Source organism: Lissotriton helveticus, chromosome 5_1, assembly GCF_964261635.1.
Source record: "Lissotriton helveticus chromosome 5_1, aLisHel1.1, whole genome shotgun sequence".
In the NCBI taxonomy this organism is placed as follows: Eukaryota; Metazoa; Chordata; class Amphibia; order Caudata; family Salamandridae; genus Lissotriton; species Lissotriton helveticus.
Genome location: NC_136065.1, coordinates 1811297050 through 1811311667, shown reverse-complemented (window position 1 = coordinate 1811311667; position 14618 = coordinate 1811297050). Strand labels below are relative to the sequence as shown.

Genomic DNA, 14618 nt, shown 5'->3' with positions numbered 1-14618 from the left:
TGTGGGGAGCAGCCACACCACCAACACTTAGTTCCTGGAAGAAAGATATGGATTGGTGTATGGTCCAAGAGAAGACAGCATATATGGCATGGGGTTGCCCGCGAAAATGGGTTGTGGTATGATCCAACTGGGATCACTACCGTGGTAACATATGTGAACCCCCTCGAATCACCCCCATTGACGAGCTAAATGAATTACGAGTTCCGAACGAAATAGGCAGAACCCAGAGAGCCACTGTATGAGAAACAGATGTGTGTAACCTGTGATTTTCCGGTAAATGCACTGCAATAATTGTATCACCTGTATGTAAGGGCCACCTTATGTTGTCCTTTTGCAATAAAAAGATTTATAATAAAAAAAATTGTGGTTGATGCTGCACCGTCGCAATTGCATACATTTGCTCTTCTCACCAGAGTCCACGGTGTTATCAAAAATTGGTTATTGAACATTAAACCTAAATGCTCCTGTTAAAATTACTGCCCCTCTGCAATTCGAAGAACACAGATTTTTTTTCAAACTGACCACCCCAAAATAAACATGTATTATTGAAAATATAACTGGTAAAGTGTAATTTGGTCCTATGTTGCCATCCCAGGATTCTGATGACGTTTACAAACCACCCAGCCTTCGGACTTGTGGTTTGATATCACCAGAACACCTTAATGGCAATGTTGGATCATATTACTCAGTTACCTGTTACATATGCACATGGGAGCCTGCAACACAAAGGCAGTCCTTAATGTCCTTAATTTCCTTATTCCAAGCAACTTCTAATATCCCTAGTTGCCCCGATAAAGAAATCACTTATTAGAGTTGAGTTCTAACGTCACAGTGCCTGTCGGGTCACAGAGCATGCATGACTCTTGTTCTCTCACTTTCCTTACAAAAATTCTTTATACAAATGTTTCTGGTCATTCTTTCTTTAGTCACTTTAAAAATATAAATTGATCAATAGAGCCTTCAATAGCCTGTCAAATTAATTTTTATTGTCAGTAGGAACATTGTTTTTACTCAGAAAAGTATATATTTATATTATGTAAAGTGGTATGTGTCCCTGCTCATGGGCGGGACAACTTGGTGCTTATGATTTCAATGCAGATTACATGAAAAGAAAGTGAAGCCATTGTTGATGTAAAATGTATGATTTGTTTAACCAGAACACCCGTTCAATATACTTGGATTACTTGTTCAAAAGTGCTGCTTTCTTACTGACCCTGCTTTAGGACCATGGCAGCTCTTTAAATGGAGAAGCCTAAACGTAATAAGACTGTTTTATTGCAACTTTAAATATTTAATACACCACTGCACAACTTTGACTTACCAGAACTATCCACAGTGTCTATGAAAGGATAGAGAAAGGTTTACTGCAGAATGTATAGATATTAGTGGATAAAGTTACCAATGGAGATGACTGAGGCGACCAGGTGGTGGGGCACATGTGCATGGTATGGTAAGTGCCCTGTTACATTTGCATCAAAATTCAATCAGTGACATGCGCTGTCTGCTGGGAGATGTATTTTTTACTCTAAAGGGCTTGGAATCCGCCCATTGCTTACCATTTGTAGGCATCATTATCACTCTATGCTGCCTCTTAATTGGCCAGCATGGGACATGCAGCACTTCCCTTTCTTTGGAGCACAGTGCAAGCACAAATTGATTTATCCTAAGTAGTGTTGGTCTGCTGCTCTTTGTGTTATTCAGTTACTATTTTTTAATTGCTGCACTTTTTATATATTTTTGTTTTTTATTTTTTTATATTGCTTATCACCACACACTTCGGCTGTTTCTGGCACTTCCTCTGTCTCCACTTGTATTACTTTCTCCATTCGTTCTGTTTTGAAACCTATTGTTGAACATTCTTCATCTACGCCTACATCTTGTGGCTTACTCGCGCAACTAAAATAGAATTACATTTTATGTGGCTTGGACTAATTGGTTATGTACAAATGCCAGTCGCAACACATTTATACCTTTATGAGGCTGCCCACCAATTTTGATTGCCATTTATCTTTATGCCTCTTACCTTTTGCCTTGATGTTGAATTTGTTTCCAACATACACCCACAACTGTACTACTTTAAGCCACTCCACTCTTCCACTTCCCTCTAGGCCACGTTATTCTGCACACCCTACGCCCATCCACTCCACGCCAATCATCTTTACACTCACTCACTCCATTCCACTTTACAACACGCCGCACCACGTTACACCGCTCCCACTAAATTTTAGCCATGTTGAACAGCAGCCACGCTGCTGTACATGTCTAAAAGACCTTGGATTTGCCAATGGTTTTGTGTGGTATCAGTAGGAATGTGTAATTGGCTAGGCTATGTGTAGCAGATCTATTGTAGGAGTACATCTTTCTTCCCGTCTAGGCAGATTTCTTTATCTACTCCCTACCCAACCGACATGCCCTGCATTCTTCTAGCTCTTTTTCCGTGAGACATTCAAATAATTATCCACCCTCCAAGAGCAGGGGGCAATATTTTAGTCTTTGCTTCCTCCGTGTGTTCCTCTCCTGAACTCTTCCTTTAATTTTCAGCATCTCTACAGTGAGCAGCACAATCGCTTTGCATTGGATGCATCACATTATGCTCTTGTTGATCATGTCATTTCTCAGTTCCCCAACGACTTCATAGAACGTCCACCAGTCTGTCCAGATTCTAGGTAAGTCCACTCCTCCCTCTTAGCAATCTGATTCTGAGCTCGCCTTTCTGTGTGCATCTATCTTGTCGGACTGCAATTTTTGTGAAGCTGTACTTCAATAGCAGTCTTTACTACTTTGCATGTGAATAGAAATGAAATTGCTGGGGGCATGACATCTTATACGTTGCATGATTAGAAGTGCTTTTCCATCACAGGATCTTCATTTGTATGCCAAATATTTGCCAACGTGTGGTTTAAAAAAGTGCATATGCCTGTTTTATAAAGGCAACATTAACTGATTATGTTTCTGTATTGTGAAGCAAAATGTATTTAAGGTAACCAGTTTAGCTGGATTTCTCCTCTCCCTTCTGCACTGCAGCGTTTTTTTGCTTTTGGGTCTAAGATGATTGATAAATTATTTAGTGCCTGCGCTACTGGTTAAGTTTCAAATAATTTGATTGGATGACCATCTCAAATTATTGAAAAGATGGATGAGGGAGAGTGGCAGCTGAATGGGAAGGGGAACTGCCCTTAGGTGTTCCTTGTTACCAGTAGATGTTGAGATATTACATTTTGATCATTGGTGTTGGTGATTGAGGCTGGAGATTGTGTTTTGGTGGCCAGCAAAAAGATGCCTCCTGCCTTATTTTTTTATAGACAGTGTATTTTGCAACAGTTCAATTTAAAAATGTGTTCCAAGTTTCACAAAAACATTTCTTCCTGGGTACCCTCACCTATGAATTTATCTTTTTGGTCACCACTTCCCAATCAGCATTTGTCCAGAGCAGTCATTCTTGGGCATTTTGTGTGAAGAACATTCTTGCTTTGTGGCAGCTGTCCTTGTGCAGTAGTCTTTGCCTGATGGGCCGTGCTTCCAAAGGAACCATCTCTTCCCAATGCAAAATCCTTCCTAAGCAAACTTACCTTCCCATTAGATGGTACTTACTGCGCACCCTTTCCTTTTGAACGTGTAGCGCTTTCGGGGGAACCATTCCTTCTGCAGCGCACGTTGTTCATTGGTGTGTGTGTGTGTATTGTCTAATATATATTTTTATTATTTTATTTACTCACACTTACTTTCTATTCAAAATGCCCTGGTATGTGGAGGGAGGTGGTTCCGATCCTTGGATGCGATTTAGGAGAATGCTTGACCTCCTGTTCTGTCTTTGTGGGTGGGGGTGAGTGAGGCTAAGCATAGGTGTCCGGTGGGTTGGTGAAAGTGGAGTTGTTTGTTAAGGTATGTTGGTCTGATGTGCGATACCTTGTATGCGTGCGTGAGGCGTTTGAATTGAGTCCATTTGTGGATGGGGAGCAGTGGAGTGCTGAGGTGTGGGTGGGGTCATGGGAGGTTAAGAATGAGTCCTGCTGCAATGGTCTAGAGAGTCATGGAGTTGTTTGGACATCCCGGCGTAGGGTGTGTTGTGTGATGGGGGATTGCGTGATAGTGCATCTAGTGTTCAGGGTTAGCCATTTGAAAATCTTGTAGCGCATATGGAAGCAGGAGGAGCTGGCTGTGTTTACTTGTGCTCCCATGCTCTTCTTGTCATCCAGAATGATTCCCAAGTTTCTGACATGGTCAGTTGGTGTGGGTTCGATCTCTGATGGCCCCCAGGTCCCAATGAGTTATTGTTCCCGAAGATCAGCACTTCCGTCTTGTCGAAGTGGAGTTTCAGGCAGTTAGATCTCATCCAGTCTGCTACATTGATCATGCGGTTGGAGAAGTTAGTTCTGGTGGTGGTGGACTTATTGGTCAGAGAAGGAATGAGTTGGCTGTCATTGGTTGAGGAAATGATGGAGATGCCTTGTAATCTGATATTAGCGAGCGGTACCATGTAGATGTTGAACAGGGTTGGGCTAAGCGATGAGCCCTTGGGGACTCCACAGATCAGATTCTTGGATTCAGATGTGTAGGGTGGTCTGATTCGCTGTGTGAGGGAGCTTATCCAGTTGAGGGTCGGTCGTTGACTGCCTATGTCGTGCATCCTTCTGAGAAGGGTGTGGTGGGAGGCTGTTTTGTAGGCAGGGGAGAGGTTGAGTAGGATGAGGGGCTACGATTTCTGTGGTCCAGTGTGGTGCGGATGTACTCTGTGGCGACGATGAGAGCCGTTTCTGTGCTGTGGTTGCTTCAGAATCCCAATTGGGTGTGGTTCAGTAGGCCATGCAGATCAAGGTGGTTGGCAAGTTGTTTGTTGATGGTCTCATTACTTTGGCTGTGGGTTGGGAATACAGAAGAGGCTGAAGTTGCTTAACTCACTGGGGGTCAGCCAATCGTTTTTTTTTTTTTTAGGAGGGTGTTCACTGCTGCATGTTTCCACTCTTTTGGGAAGGTGGCAGAATTGATGGAGGTGTTGATGTGGGAGAGCATATTGCTGATTGGTAGTCCTGGTGGTCTTCCTATGTTGCAAATGTGGGGGGGCCCTTAGAGTACTGTTTTCAGGATCGCTGTGGTGTCTTTTTCAGTGAGTGTTTCCATAAATCAGGTGTTTGTCTCCGTTGGTGGTAGTCAAGTTAGCGATGAGATCTTTGGACTCTTGATTGTTGTTCGAAGTTGCAGTAGATCATCTCTATTTTACTGTGGAAGAAGTTTGAAAAGCTGTTGCAGAGTTCCTAATTTTTCTTGAATTGAATTTTAACAGCATGTACCCTTTGACGAGCACCATCTGATGACTTTTTTCTTATTGTTTAGAATGTTGACTGCAGATGACGTGGGTGCTGGATTCCCTGAGAACATGGTCTCCCTTTCAGAAGAAGTGAAACTATCTACGACTGGCCTTGGCATCATAAAAGACTCAACTACAATCAATGGATGTCTGGAATTTCTTAGTGACTGCTTAAACTTGAACATGACTGGTGTGGAAAGGCCAGATGAGTTGGCAGATAGGTCTTCCCCAGGTGCTGGAAAGGAGAACTGCCACATAGTCGACCCTTCTAGCCTTCATCTGCATCAGGTGAACTGTCCGGTGGAGACATCAAGGAGGAGAAATGAATTGTCATTCCGGGCCCTGTTAGAAGTTGGAGTACAGCATGCTGTGACTGAACAAACCGGAGGCATTCGGGAAGAAACTATTTGCTGCACACTGACAAATAATACAGTATCCTCACTAAATCATCATTTTGGAGGATGCGTTGATAGGGAGTCTACTGCAGTCAGTAGACTGCCTGCTTCAGTTGGTGAACAGATGGAATTTTGCCATGACACACCCTCTGCGGTACTTGAAATAAATGTTGCTAAGCTGCATCTTGGGAGTAAAGGCCTGATGCGATCTGACTCTGAATTGAATGAAACTACCTCCTCAGTCAAGAAACGTAAGCGATCTGGCCATCTGAGTCCCCAAGCACTAAAACGTCGGCAAATCGAGCCTGGTGGTTGTTTGTCTGGCCCGCTTAGTGCTCCTTACCAACGTGATGAGCAGAAACCTGTACATACCCTAAGCTGCTCTAAAAGAAATGTGGCAGGTAGCATGCAGGCTTCAGTTGTGGGGCAGTTGGAGTTATTTCCTAGAATGCCCTGCAACCTTGCGCAACCACTTTCTGCATTGGCGCATCCCACGCTGCCGAAGGACCTTCAACACTATGAGCAACTTTTAGGTCTATGGGAGTGCTTTTCCCCCAGAACGGATCTTGATCAGACAATGCCCTCAGGATTGACTGGGGGTAGAGATGAGTGGGACCTGAACACTGCGACTCCCCAGAGTCAGACCACACTGGTGAAGGACCTGGGATTTTCATGTGGTATTGACAGCCCAGCCTTGAATGAACTGTCCTTGTGCTGCAAAAATTACGGTAAAGGACGATCGGTGCTTCAAGAAGTGCAGCAAATGGAGCGAGTGCAGTGTGCATCGCCTGCAGGCCCTTTGCATTCCCTTCCTAGTGGATGCGGTGTCAGTCTGCAGGCCTCACCCAAGCGCGTTTGTACTGTAGGTGCTGCTGATGCATTGTGCATCGCCCCCGAGCATGTTTTAGCATCTGGTGTTAAGAATGGAACTGGTGTGACCTCAGTAGAGAGTGTTTCCTCTTTATCAGACTGGGATGTTCAGCTGATTTCTCGATTGGGCAGTCTTCATGCCATGAAAGAGCACACACTGGATGTGGAGGATCTGCGGCGGACTTCTGTCAGCATGCAAGACACTGGCTATGAATCTCACCTCTGCTCAATCTTAAAGCCAAAGTCTGAACTGGACTGGGTACACAAGGAAGAGCGTGTTAATGCCAGCTGTTGGGCAGAAGCAAATGGTATTCCCTTTAATTTGTTTGAGGCGTGCCTCAATGGCTTGACCAGTTGAACACTAATAATTCTGCAGAGTTAGTAGTCCCTCAGATTTCTCTGGTGCCTCCAAGGCTGCCAAAGAGTTCTTACTCCTGCTTTTTAGTTAGTGACCTTGTAAAGGGCGAGAATTGAACCTACAGCAATATGGGTGCTACCAGGAAGGAGTGGAGATGCGGATTCATTGCGATAAAACCAAAGAATTTTACTTTTTAAATACTGGGTGGGTAACTAGTGTATTTAGTTGTTGATTAGTATACTATGGGACAGACTGCCACACAGTGGCTCAGATTTTGACCTGCATTCGCCCAGGTGCAAACTGTACAACAGGCCTGTATTATCCATTTCAACCATTGCCCCTATTGCCATACCAAGAGTAATCACCAATTACGCTTTCAACCACCTAAGATTAGTCAAGAAAATATGTACGTATAAATGCTTGCTGCACTTGCCATATTGATTTGTAGGCAAACATTGAATTGTCTGCTCTTGAGCTCTGTGATAAGCCCGCAGATCAATATCTCGCGTACAATAAGCAAAATGGAAATGCATCTTTGCACCTGTAAACGAAATCCTGTGTTGTCTCACTGAAGCAACAAAATGCCCGTCAGTCTCTTTCTGAAGTTTCGTATGTTTTCAAATGTAGTTTGCATTCCAGCATTTAGTAGTTTAATTATTTCGTTTTTGGTAACTATTTACCTGATGTGAAGAGTATTATCAGGTGTAAATTAACAATCCAATAAGGACGTGTGGGACCGGATGAAGATACCAATGACAGTTCCAGTGTCTGATTTTTCTCGCCTGACCGTCGATACTCTGGACTTCATTTTTTTTCTTGATGTCTGTCGGTGCTGCTTCCCACGTATTAGGAAAGGTCTATGCTCATGATTTAATGGGCGAGTGGGGCGTTCGACTGGACAATAGTATAACAGCCAGAGCAAATTGACTGCAGCAGGTGATTTTTTGTAAACTATTTAGGCTGCCGGCCCATTTTGTGCCGGTCTTCAGAAAGCTTTAGCACAACTAACTTGCGGAATGGGCTTTGTCAGGTAAAATGTTTGGAGAACGGAGCCGACTGGTTGCTGTACATCACCAAATTATCTAAACGTGTGTCTACCTGGGACACAAGGCACACTTTTCCGGTTTGTGCCATGGCGAACCTTTAAATAAGTGTACAAACAGGGAAAGTTCGCCCTTTTAAGAAAGAATGCGCTACCCCTAGGACAGCGCAAACTTGTGAGGCCTGGGGGCAGCTCATTCAAGCTCCTCTCTCTGTGTTTCACAGCACAGGCGGAAACCCGCCTGCACTTTGAGGAGCGATCAGAGATCCCTTTGCAACTGGGTGCAGTGAGTGACTGCACCCGCCTGCAAGGGTGTGCTCTGAGTTAAAAGAACTGAACACAAGACAAATATTGTAGTAAATGGATATACCTTAGGTGGGACTTGAGGTCAACTAAATAGAGGAAGAAAAAGTAAAATACAGATCACCTGTCCACGTTCTTCCATTGTACTCCATCATTGTTCCAGAGTTTGCCTATTGAACCTGTTACTTTACATTATTATGAAAAGGCATTCACAGTGGACCGGAAGCAGTAGTCAAGGACCTGCACAGTCAAAGTACTTTATTGCTCGTCTAAAAACCCTTTAAAATTAGTACTTTAAACTCCAGTGAACGTTGAACACAAAGATGTGTATAACCTTTCTTACGGCAAATACAATTTTCACATGGATTTGCAGGAAAGCAATCTTGCAAGGCTGAGTAGGTCAACGGCAGTTTCTGATAAAAGTGGTGGTGTGTGGCTTTCATAGGGTGAAGGTAACTTGCACACTCATTCATTCAAAACAGCTCCTTCAGAAATTGTTGTTTTATCTGTTTGAAGTGTGAAAGAATAATCGGTTTGTTTTCCTGCTTCCTCCCTCTGAAAACCGTTGACATTGTTAACACTATTCTATTGTCACTGATGGAACTTGTTGTATTTGTTTTCCTTGCTCACTGTGGCCCACTTGGACTGGGCAGGTGCATCGTACTGACAGCTGGGTTATATTTTTTATTTTGTCATCTTCAAGGCACTATTGACCTTTGCGTTCTATGCAGACTGTTACTGTATGTTCCTGTGGCCCTTGATCAAACTGATCATTTCTGTGGAGTGAAGAATTGGTGAAATGTGCCCGGGCATCTCCATTTTTATACCCAGGTGGTGTGCCCTCACCTGTTGATGCACTCCTCATGCAGCCTTGAATTTTGTGGTGACAATCTGTCTGTTTTTTGGAGGGAGAGGGTGTGGCCGCATTAAAGCGCCTATGCCCCTGCAGTCAGATATTGACACAATAGACTGGTTTAAGGTGTCACATGTCCAGATGACTGAACTTTGTCTAACCTTCATTGACCTCCTTAACCTGTCAGTTACAAAACTTTTACATCCCAGTCCTTGTGATGCTTTAGATGCCCCCTCTGAATCATTATGTAATTGGGGGCAGGTAATGGACAACGATCCTTGCAGGCGAGCATTAAAAGGGTCATGCCCATTGTAGTATTCCTCTTCTATGTATTCTTTGTTCCTGTGTGTACTTTCTGAACATTACACCCATGATCCTGTGGGTGGGAAATTCCGGATTGTCTTACATCTGAGACCTCCTAGGTAGCCCTGTACAGTACACGTCTTACCTTTAGCAAGAATGTAGGGGGCAGGTCCTCTGACTGCCAGCACTGCTAAACATATACATCCGAGTGCATCCTGGCCTGTGCAGTCTCCATCCACATAGGTCTTTACTTTTGGCTTTGATGGGAGGCAGTCATAGGAGTGAGAAGAAATACTCCTCGCATAGTAACGTCAGTACTTTCCGTTATTCTCACTTCATCGTAGTAGCACAGAAGACGCTTAAAGTCCTGACTGGTCAGCTGTGGTGAACGGACTGCGTTGAATTACATATGGCTGCTGAAGGAATGTCCTGGACTCGAGGGGTGGGAGGTCGTGTGTACCCCATGCTCTCGTTGCATGTTGTGTTTGAACATTCTGCAAATCTGCCCATTCCGAATGAGCATCCCAGGTGCTTACCTTTACTTTTATAGTCTTCCTTAAAGCACAATACTCATGTTTTACATTATAAATCTTGTACCATAAATAATGACCTTGCAGCATACTGTACATCTTAGATTGGTAAACGCCTAAAGACGCGTGCACCCAAAACCTGAGGCATACTTCTGTAGCAATTGTTTGGTCTTCGTAGAAATGTTGTTGCATTCCTGCAATATGGTCCTAGCCTAAGAGTCCTCATTTGTGTGGTCCTGGAAGCAGGCCGCAGCTCCCAGCCCATCCGCCTGGGTCACAAGAAGTGTCAAAGTTGCAAAGTGGTCGGACTGTTGACTGCCGCCTGCCACCCTCTTGGGGCCCGTGCTAGGGGAATGGCTTGACCAATGATATATGGACTGCAACTAATATAGCCTATTGAATGCAGAGGGACCAGTGTACAATAGTGTATTCTCTTTAATAATGGATTTATTTTAACTTCACGTGTTTTTCTTTCTATAAACTCGTTCTGTTTTTAAAGTTTAAATATAAGTGATGTAAAGAAGTCTGGTGTTTTAACCAGAACCTTTCAAATGCAGCCTATAAAGAGTAAAACATATGTTTTTCGTCTCTGCGTAAACTTAGTTCCTGCAGTGAAATAGTCCATGAACGTGCGCTGCTAAGAATACCGAAAAGTGCGAACTGTCCTTTTTTGACCTTCCTTGTTTAATTGAACTTGCTGGCCCTTTAAGGTCTCACCTCGTTGGAGTCATGGAAAAAAGTGAGCTGTTGAGACCAGATGAAATAGTCGGGCCGCTGTTGCCTACTGGGTTTTGGATGTGCTTATATAAAACAGGTGTCCTTGGGGTTCTTACCTTGACCCTGCTGCGTCTGGATGTGCAGTTCCTTTCCAGCTATTGTACTTGACGGTGGGTCGGAGGTCGTGTAGTAAATGAAGAAAATATTGGATGAAAAGAATTGCAGTAATGCAAACTCATCTCGTTGATAAAAATAGCTCGCAGTCAATATCGTCTATCATAGAGCGCTGAATAATTTAAAAGCGGTGTAATAGCGCTTCTCTCCACTCGTCCGTATATGTATCTGGATCGTATATAAAGGGGAGATGGGGGAGGGTGGCAGGTAGGCAGGTGGTGTTCTACTGAAACTCCACACCTCCAAGCAGAAGGCAGCTGTGCAGTGATGTGCAGCTTCCACTTTGGCTACAGGGCAGCCAAGAGGGCTGCCCTGCTAGGAAAGTCCTTCACACTAGAGGTACAAGAAAAGGCGCAGCTTTTCGAGAGTATTTTTCCGGTGGGTCCTCGCTTACGAAGCGAGCGGTCTGTCTGTACCAATGGTCTGATCCCCTGTTATCTGTGCGACAGGTCTGTGGTAGCTGCTGCGAGAGGCCCCGTGCTCATTGAGGTGGGCATAACTCCAAGCGCTCAGAAATGCACAGCACCGACCCAATTCAAGAATCCGGAGTATATTTACTGAAATAGAAACGTACTGTCGTCTTCGAGTTGAGGCGTTTCCTCTCCTTTATACATTGAAGCACGGAAGAATGCTGATCATATTGAGAACACGTTGAGCAGAGGCGATGCATCATGCACCCGGTACTACCTAGCATTAGAGTTCCCAAAGCTATTGTTGTGCATGAGCAAGCAGTGTACAATTTAGGGGCACTTGTAGTGTGTGATGCCTCTCGACAACTGCCCCCTGGACTGGTTTTGCTGCAGCATGCCTTTGAAATATCTTAATTACCAAAATTATGTTTTCAAATGTATAGAGCTGCTGCCTTACAGAAAAGCCTCTAGTCTGACCAGCATTACATTCTCCTGACCCTGCTAATGCAGATGTTAAGTAATGTGACCTGGATGCTTCTTGTTGACCACTTGTTTACATTTAACCTTGGAGCCCTACCTTCCTCTTTCACACTACTTTGTGGTGTCCTCGGTCTTGTGGCCACTTTTTGCTCAGAGGGCCACTCCCTAGAATATCTCAAGAAGCGTCAAAAGCCTCCGCATGTGCTCTCTGGAGTGAAAGCTTCCAGCCAGCACACTCCAGTGGTCAAGGTCTCTACTCACTCCATCTCTTTGGGACTCCAGCAATGGCTCTTAGCACAGGAAGTGGAAACATTGTGACGTTAGTTTAGGGGCGCTGTGCACCTCTGTGTGGCTTTAGGGATGCCCGTTAGCTACCTCCAGTCCATCTAGTCTTCGCTGCTCTCCCACTCAACCCGTAATCACTGGCAGTGCTTTTACTACAACATGGGGAACTCAAACATCCATAAGGAACCGGTGCTTTGAATGCTTTTGCCTACCCAAATAACCCATACATTTGATGAGGACGTATGCATTGTGGTCTTCCGTTCGGCTAGAGGCACTTTAAGTTAGCGTTTGGGAACAATCTGCGTCCCTTCCTAAGAAATTACAAAGAGCAAAGCACGATTTCTCTTGCGTTCTTTCCTAGGACTTTTGTATAGGAAGTTTGTGGGTAGGGAAGGGAGACTGCTGGCTCTTTTTCTGAAGCCATTATCACTGATTTGTCCAGGTCTAACATTTCAGCAGGATTATAATGGACTCTAATGGTTTGTGGTTGGGGAGGGTTCATAACTTTTTTATTTTCCTCTCCATCTTCGCAAGAAGATGGGCCTTTCATCACTGACTGATACATTAAGATTGGCATAATATAGTGCAGAGGCAGACGAGGTGCTCTCAAATGGAAGGGCCAAGAGCTTTCTGGTTCCCATCACAAAAGTCTTCCGGTTAATATGATTGTCTGCAGCACTTATCCTGTCCCAAAGGCCCCCTGAGCTGTAACATTAACCTGCTAATGCACTAGCGCCATTGATTTTTTTTGCTATAATTTGTTTGTTTTTCCTAGCTTCGTGCACATGGATTTCAGGCAGAGCGGCTTGGCCATTGGCATCCACCATGATTTCGTTTTTTTTGTATGGCTTTTAAAGGCTTTTGAATGTTCGCTTCGTCTTTTTTTAGAAAATGTTCATATGCAGAAATCTCATCTTGTTTGGTTGAATCAGCGGTTACACTTTTTTTAGTAATTTGTATCTTCACAGTTAGCCTGCATTACCGCTTTTTTACCACAGTCAGCTACACACTTGAAGGTGCTGTTTGAGGTAGGGCTTGGCAAACCATCAACAGTCTGCAAGTACTACATTTGTCACCCGCTAATCAACACGTGTGACTTTTCCTGTCCAATCTGATACCAGCATCTGTAGATGAATGGGCAGCCTGCATGACTTCTCAGGTCTTTCGAAAGTGTCACTGTTAAGATTAGCCTGTGATAGGCCCTGCCATCGCTGCGCAACGTTTTTGAGACCATTAGTCTTTCAATGGCTGCAGTTCCTTAATAGTAGTCTGATGCTTTGTGAACAAACGTCTGTCACTTGGGCAGCTGACAAAACCTGCCTCAGGATTTCTTTCGAGTATGACGTTTCATGTTCCTGACCTGAAGCTTTAACTCACTTTGTCTAGTAGTGAATGTGGTAGCTCAGCTTTTTTCACAAGGTATTTTATGCTGTATAACAGGGTTGTCAAAATGATGAGGTGCCTTTGTGTAATTTGGAGAGTGCAACTCTGAGGTGAATATGACCCTTTTTGAGTTCTTTCAAAATGCAGGGGTGCGCCTTGATTTGAAAGCATCTTCCCAGTCCTTAAACATACTGGTAAGATCAGTGGCTTTTGCACAATCGAGCCATTTTCCCCGAAAGTTAAGAGCCCATGAAAGGCTTCAGGAAGTATATATTTTTAAATGCTTACATGTTCTGTTTCCTGGTTGTAATATGTATAGGGTACAGCATCGTTATTTGCAGGCCGACGCTAGAAAGACACTCCGTTTTGAACGTGGTCCCGTACTCATGCCAGTTTCAGAGTCGAGATGCCTTGCGAGGGGAGCTGCACTCTAAACACGACAGCAGTGCACTGTGGAAAATGCTTTCCTAAGGGGAATTTTTAATAGATTGTATTTAAAGTGAATGCACATCAAACCTTCCTCCTATAGTTTCCTTTCCTTGAATCCCCATCCATCTCACTCCACATCTGATTTAGTTATCTCTGTTCCCCTGCCTCCCTCCACGCCAAAAAAGATGTATTTTTTGCAGAATAAGTTACTCCATATCTCCGTTTCAAATGCCTAACAAAGGTGCCTTAAAAGACAGGGCTTTCTTATCTGCAAAGGGCGCTTCTTACTAACTCGGTTTACTAGGCTGGTTGCTGTACAGTTGGAGCAAGAGCCGACAACTGAGGAATTGGGGGGGTTCGTTGTGTCCGAGCAGTTTTATTGTCATTGTGTCAGTCTTCTGCCCAATTTTTATTGTGTAGTTTATTTTAATGTATATATTGTCAACGTTTCAAATATAGATTTTATAAACTGTGAAGACTTTTTGATATTAAAAGCTCAAATGTTAATATTAAATGAAGTGTTATAATAAAGTGCTCTTAAAACGTGTTATGCCTCAGCCATGTTTCCTATTAGTCCGCCTGGCCCTGCTGCCCTTTAACTCTTGTTCCTACATTAAAAAAGCTGATAGCTATTCATGCCTTATCCACATTTGAGTTGAGACCGGGATCCCTAGTAGGTCTATGGATAAAGTCTCAAGCGTGCACCATCCACAGCAAGAAACATTATGCTGATGGAGTGGTCATTGGTTGGGTATTAGGAGATAGTAGGATTATTGGAATC

The 14618-nt window shown here is 43.9% G+C and overlaps 1 protein-coding gene across 2 annotated transcripts in view; it reads left to right on the top strand.

Moving 5' to 3' along the window:
• DBF4B (DBF4B-CDC7 kinase regulatory subunit) overlaps positions 1 to 14383 on the top strand; it is a 335585-nt gene extending 321202 nt beyond the window's left edge. For both annotated transcript variants that reach the window (XM_078645154.1, XM_078645155.1), the window contains exons 12-13: positions 2542 to 2666; positions 5332 to 14383. In XM_078645154.1, the coding sequence (XP_078501280.1) occupies positions 2542 to 2666; positions 5332 to 6928 (1722 nt within the window). In that variant the 3' untranslated portion in view covers positions 6929 to 14383. The remainder of the gene's footprint in view (positions 1 to 2541; positions 2667 to 5331) is intronic.
• The last annotated feature ends 235 nt before the right edge of the window (positions 14384 to 14618 follow it).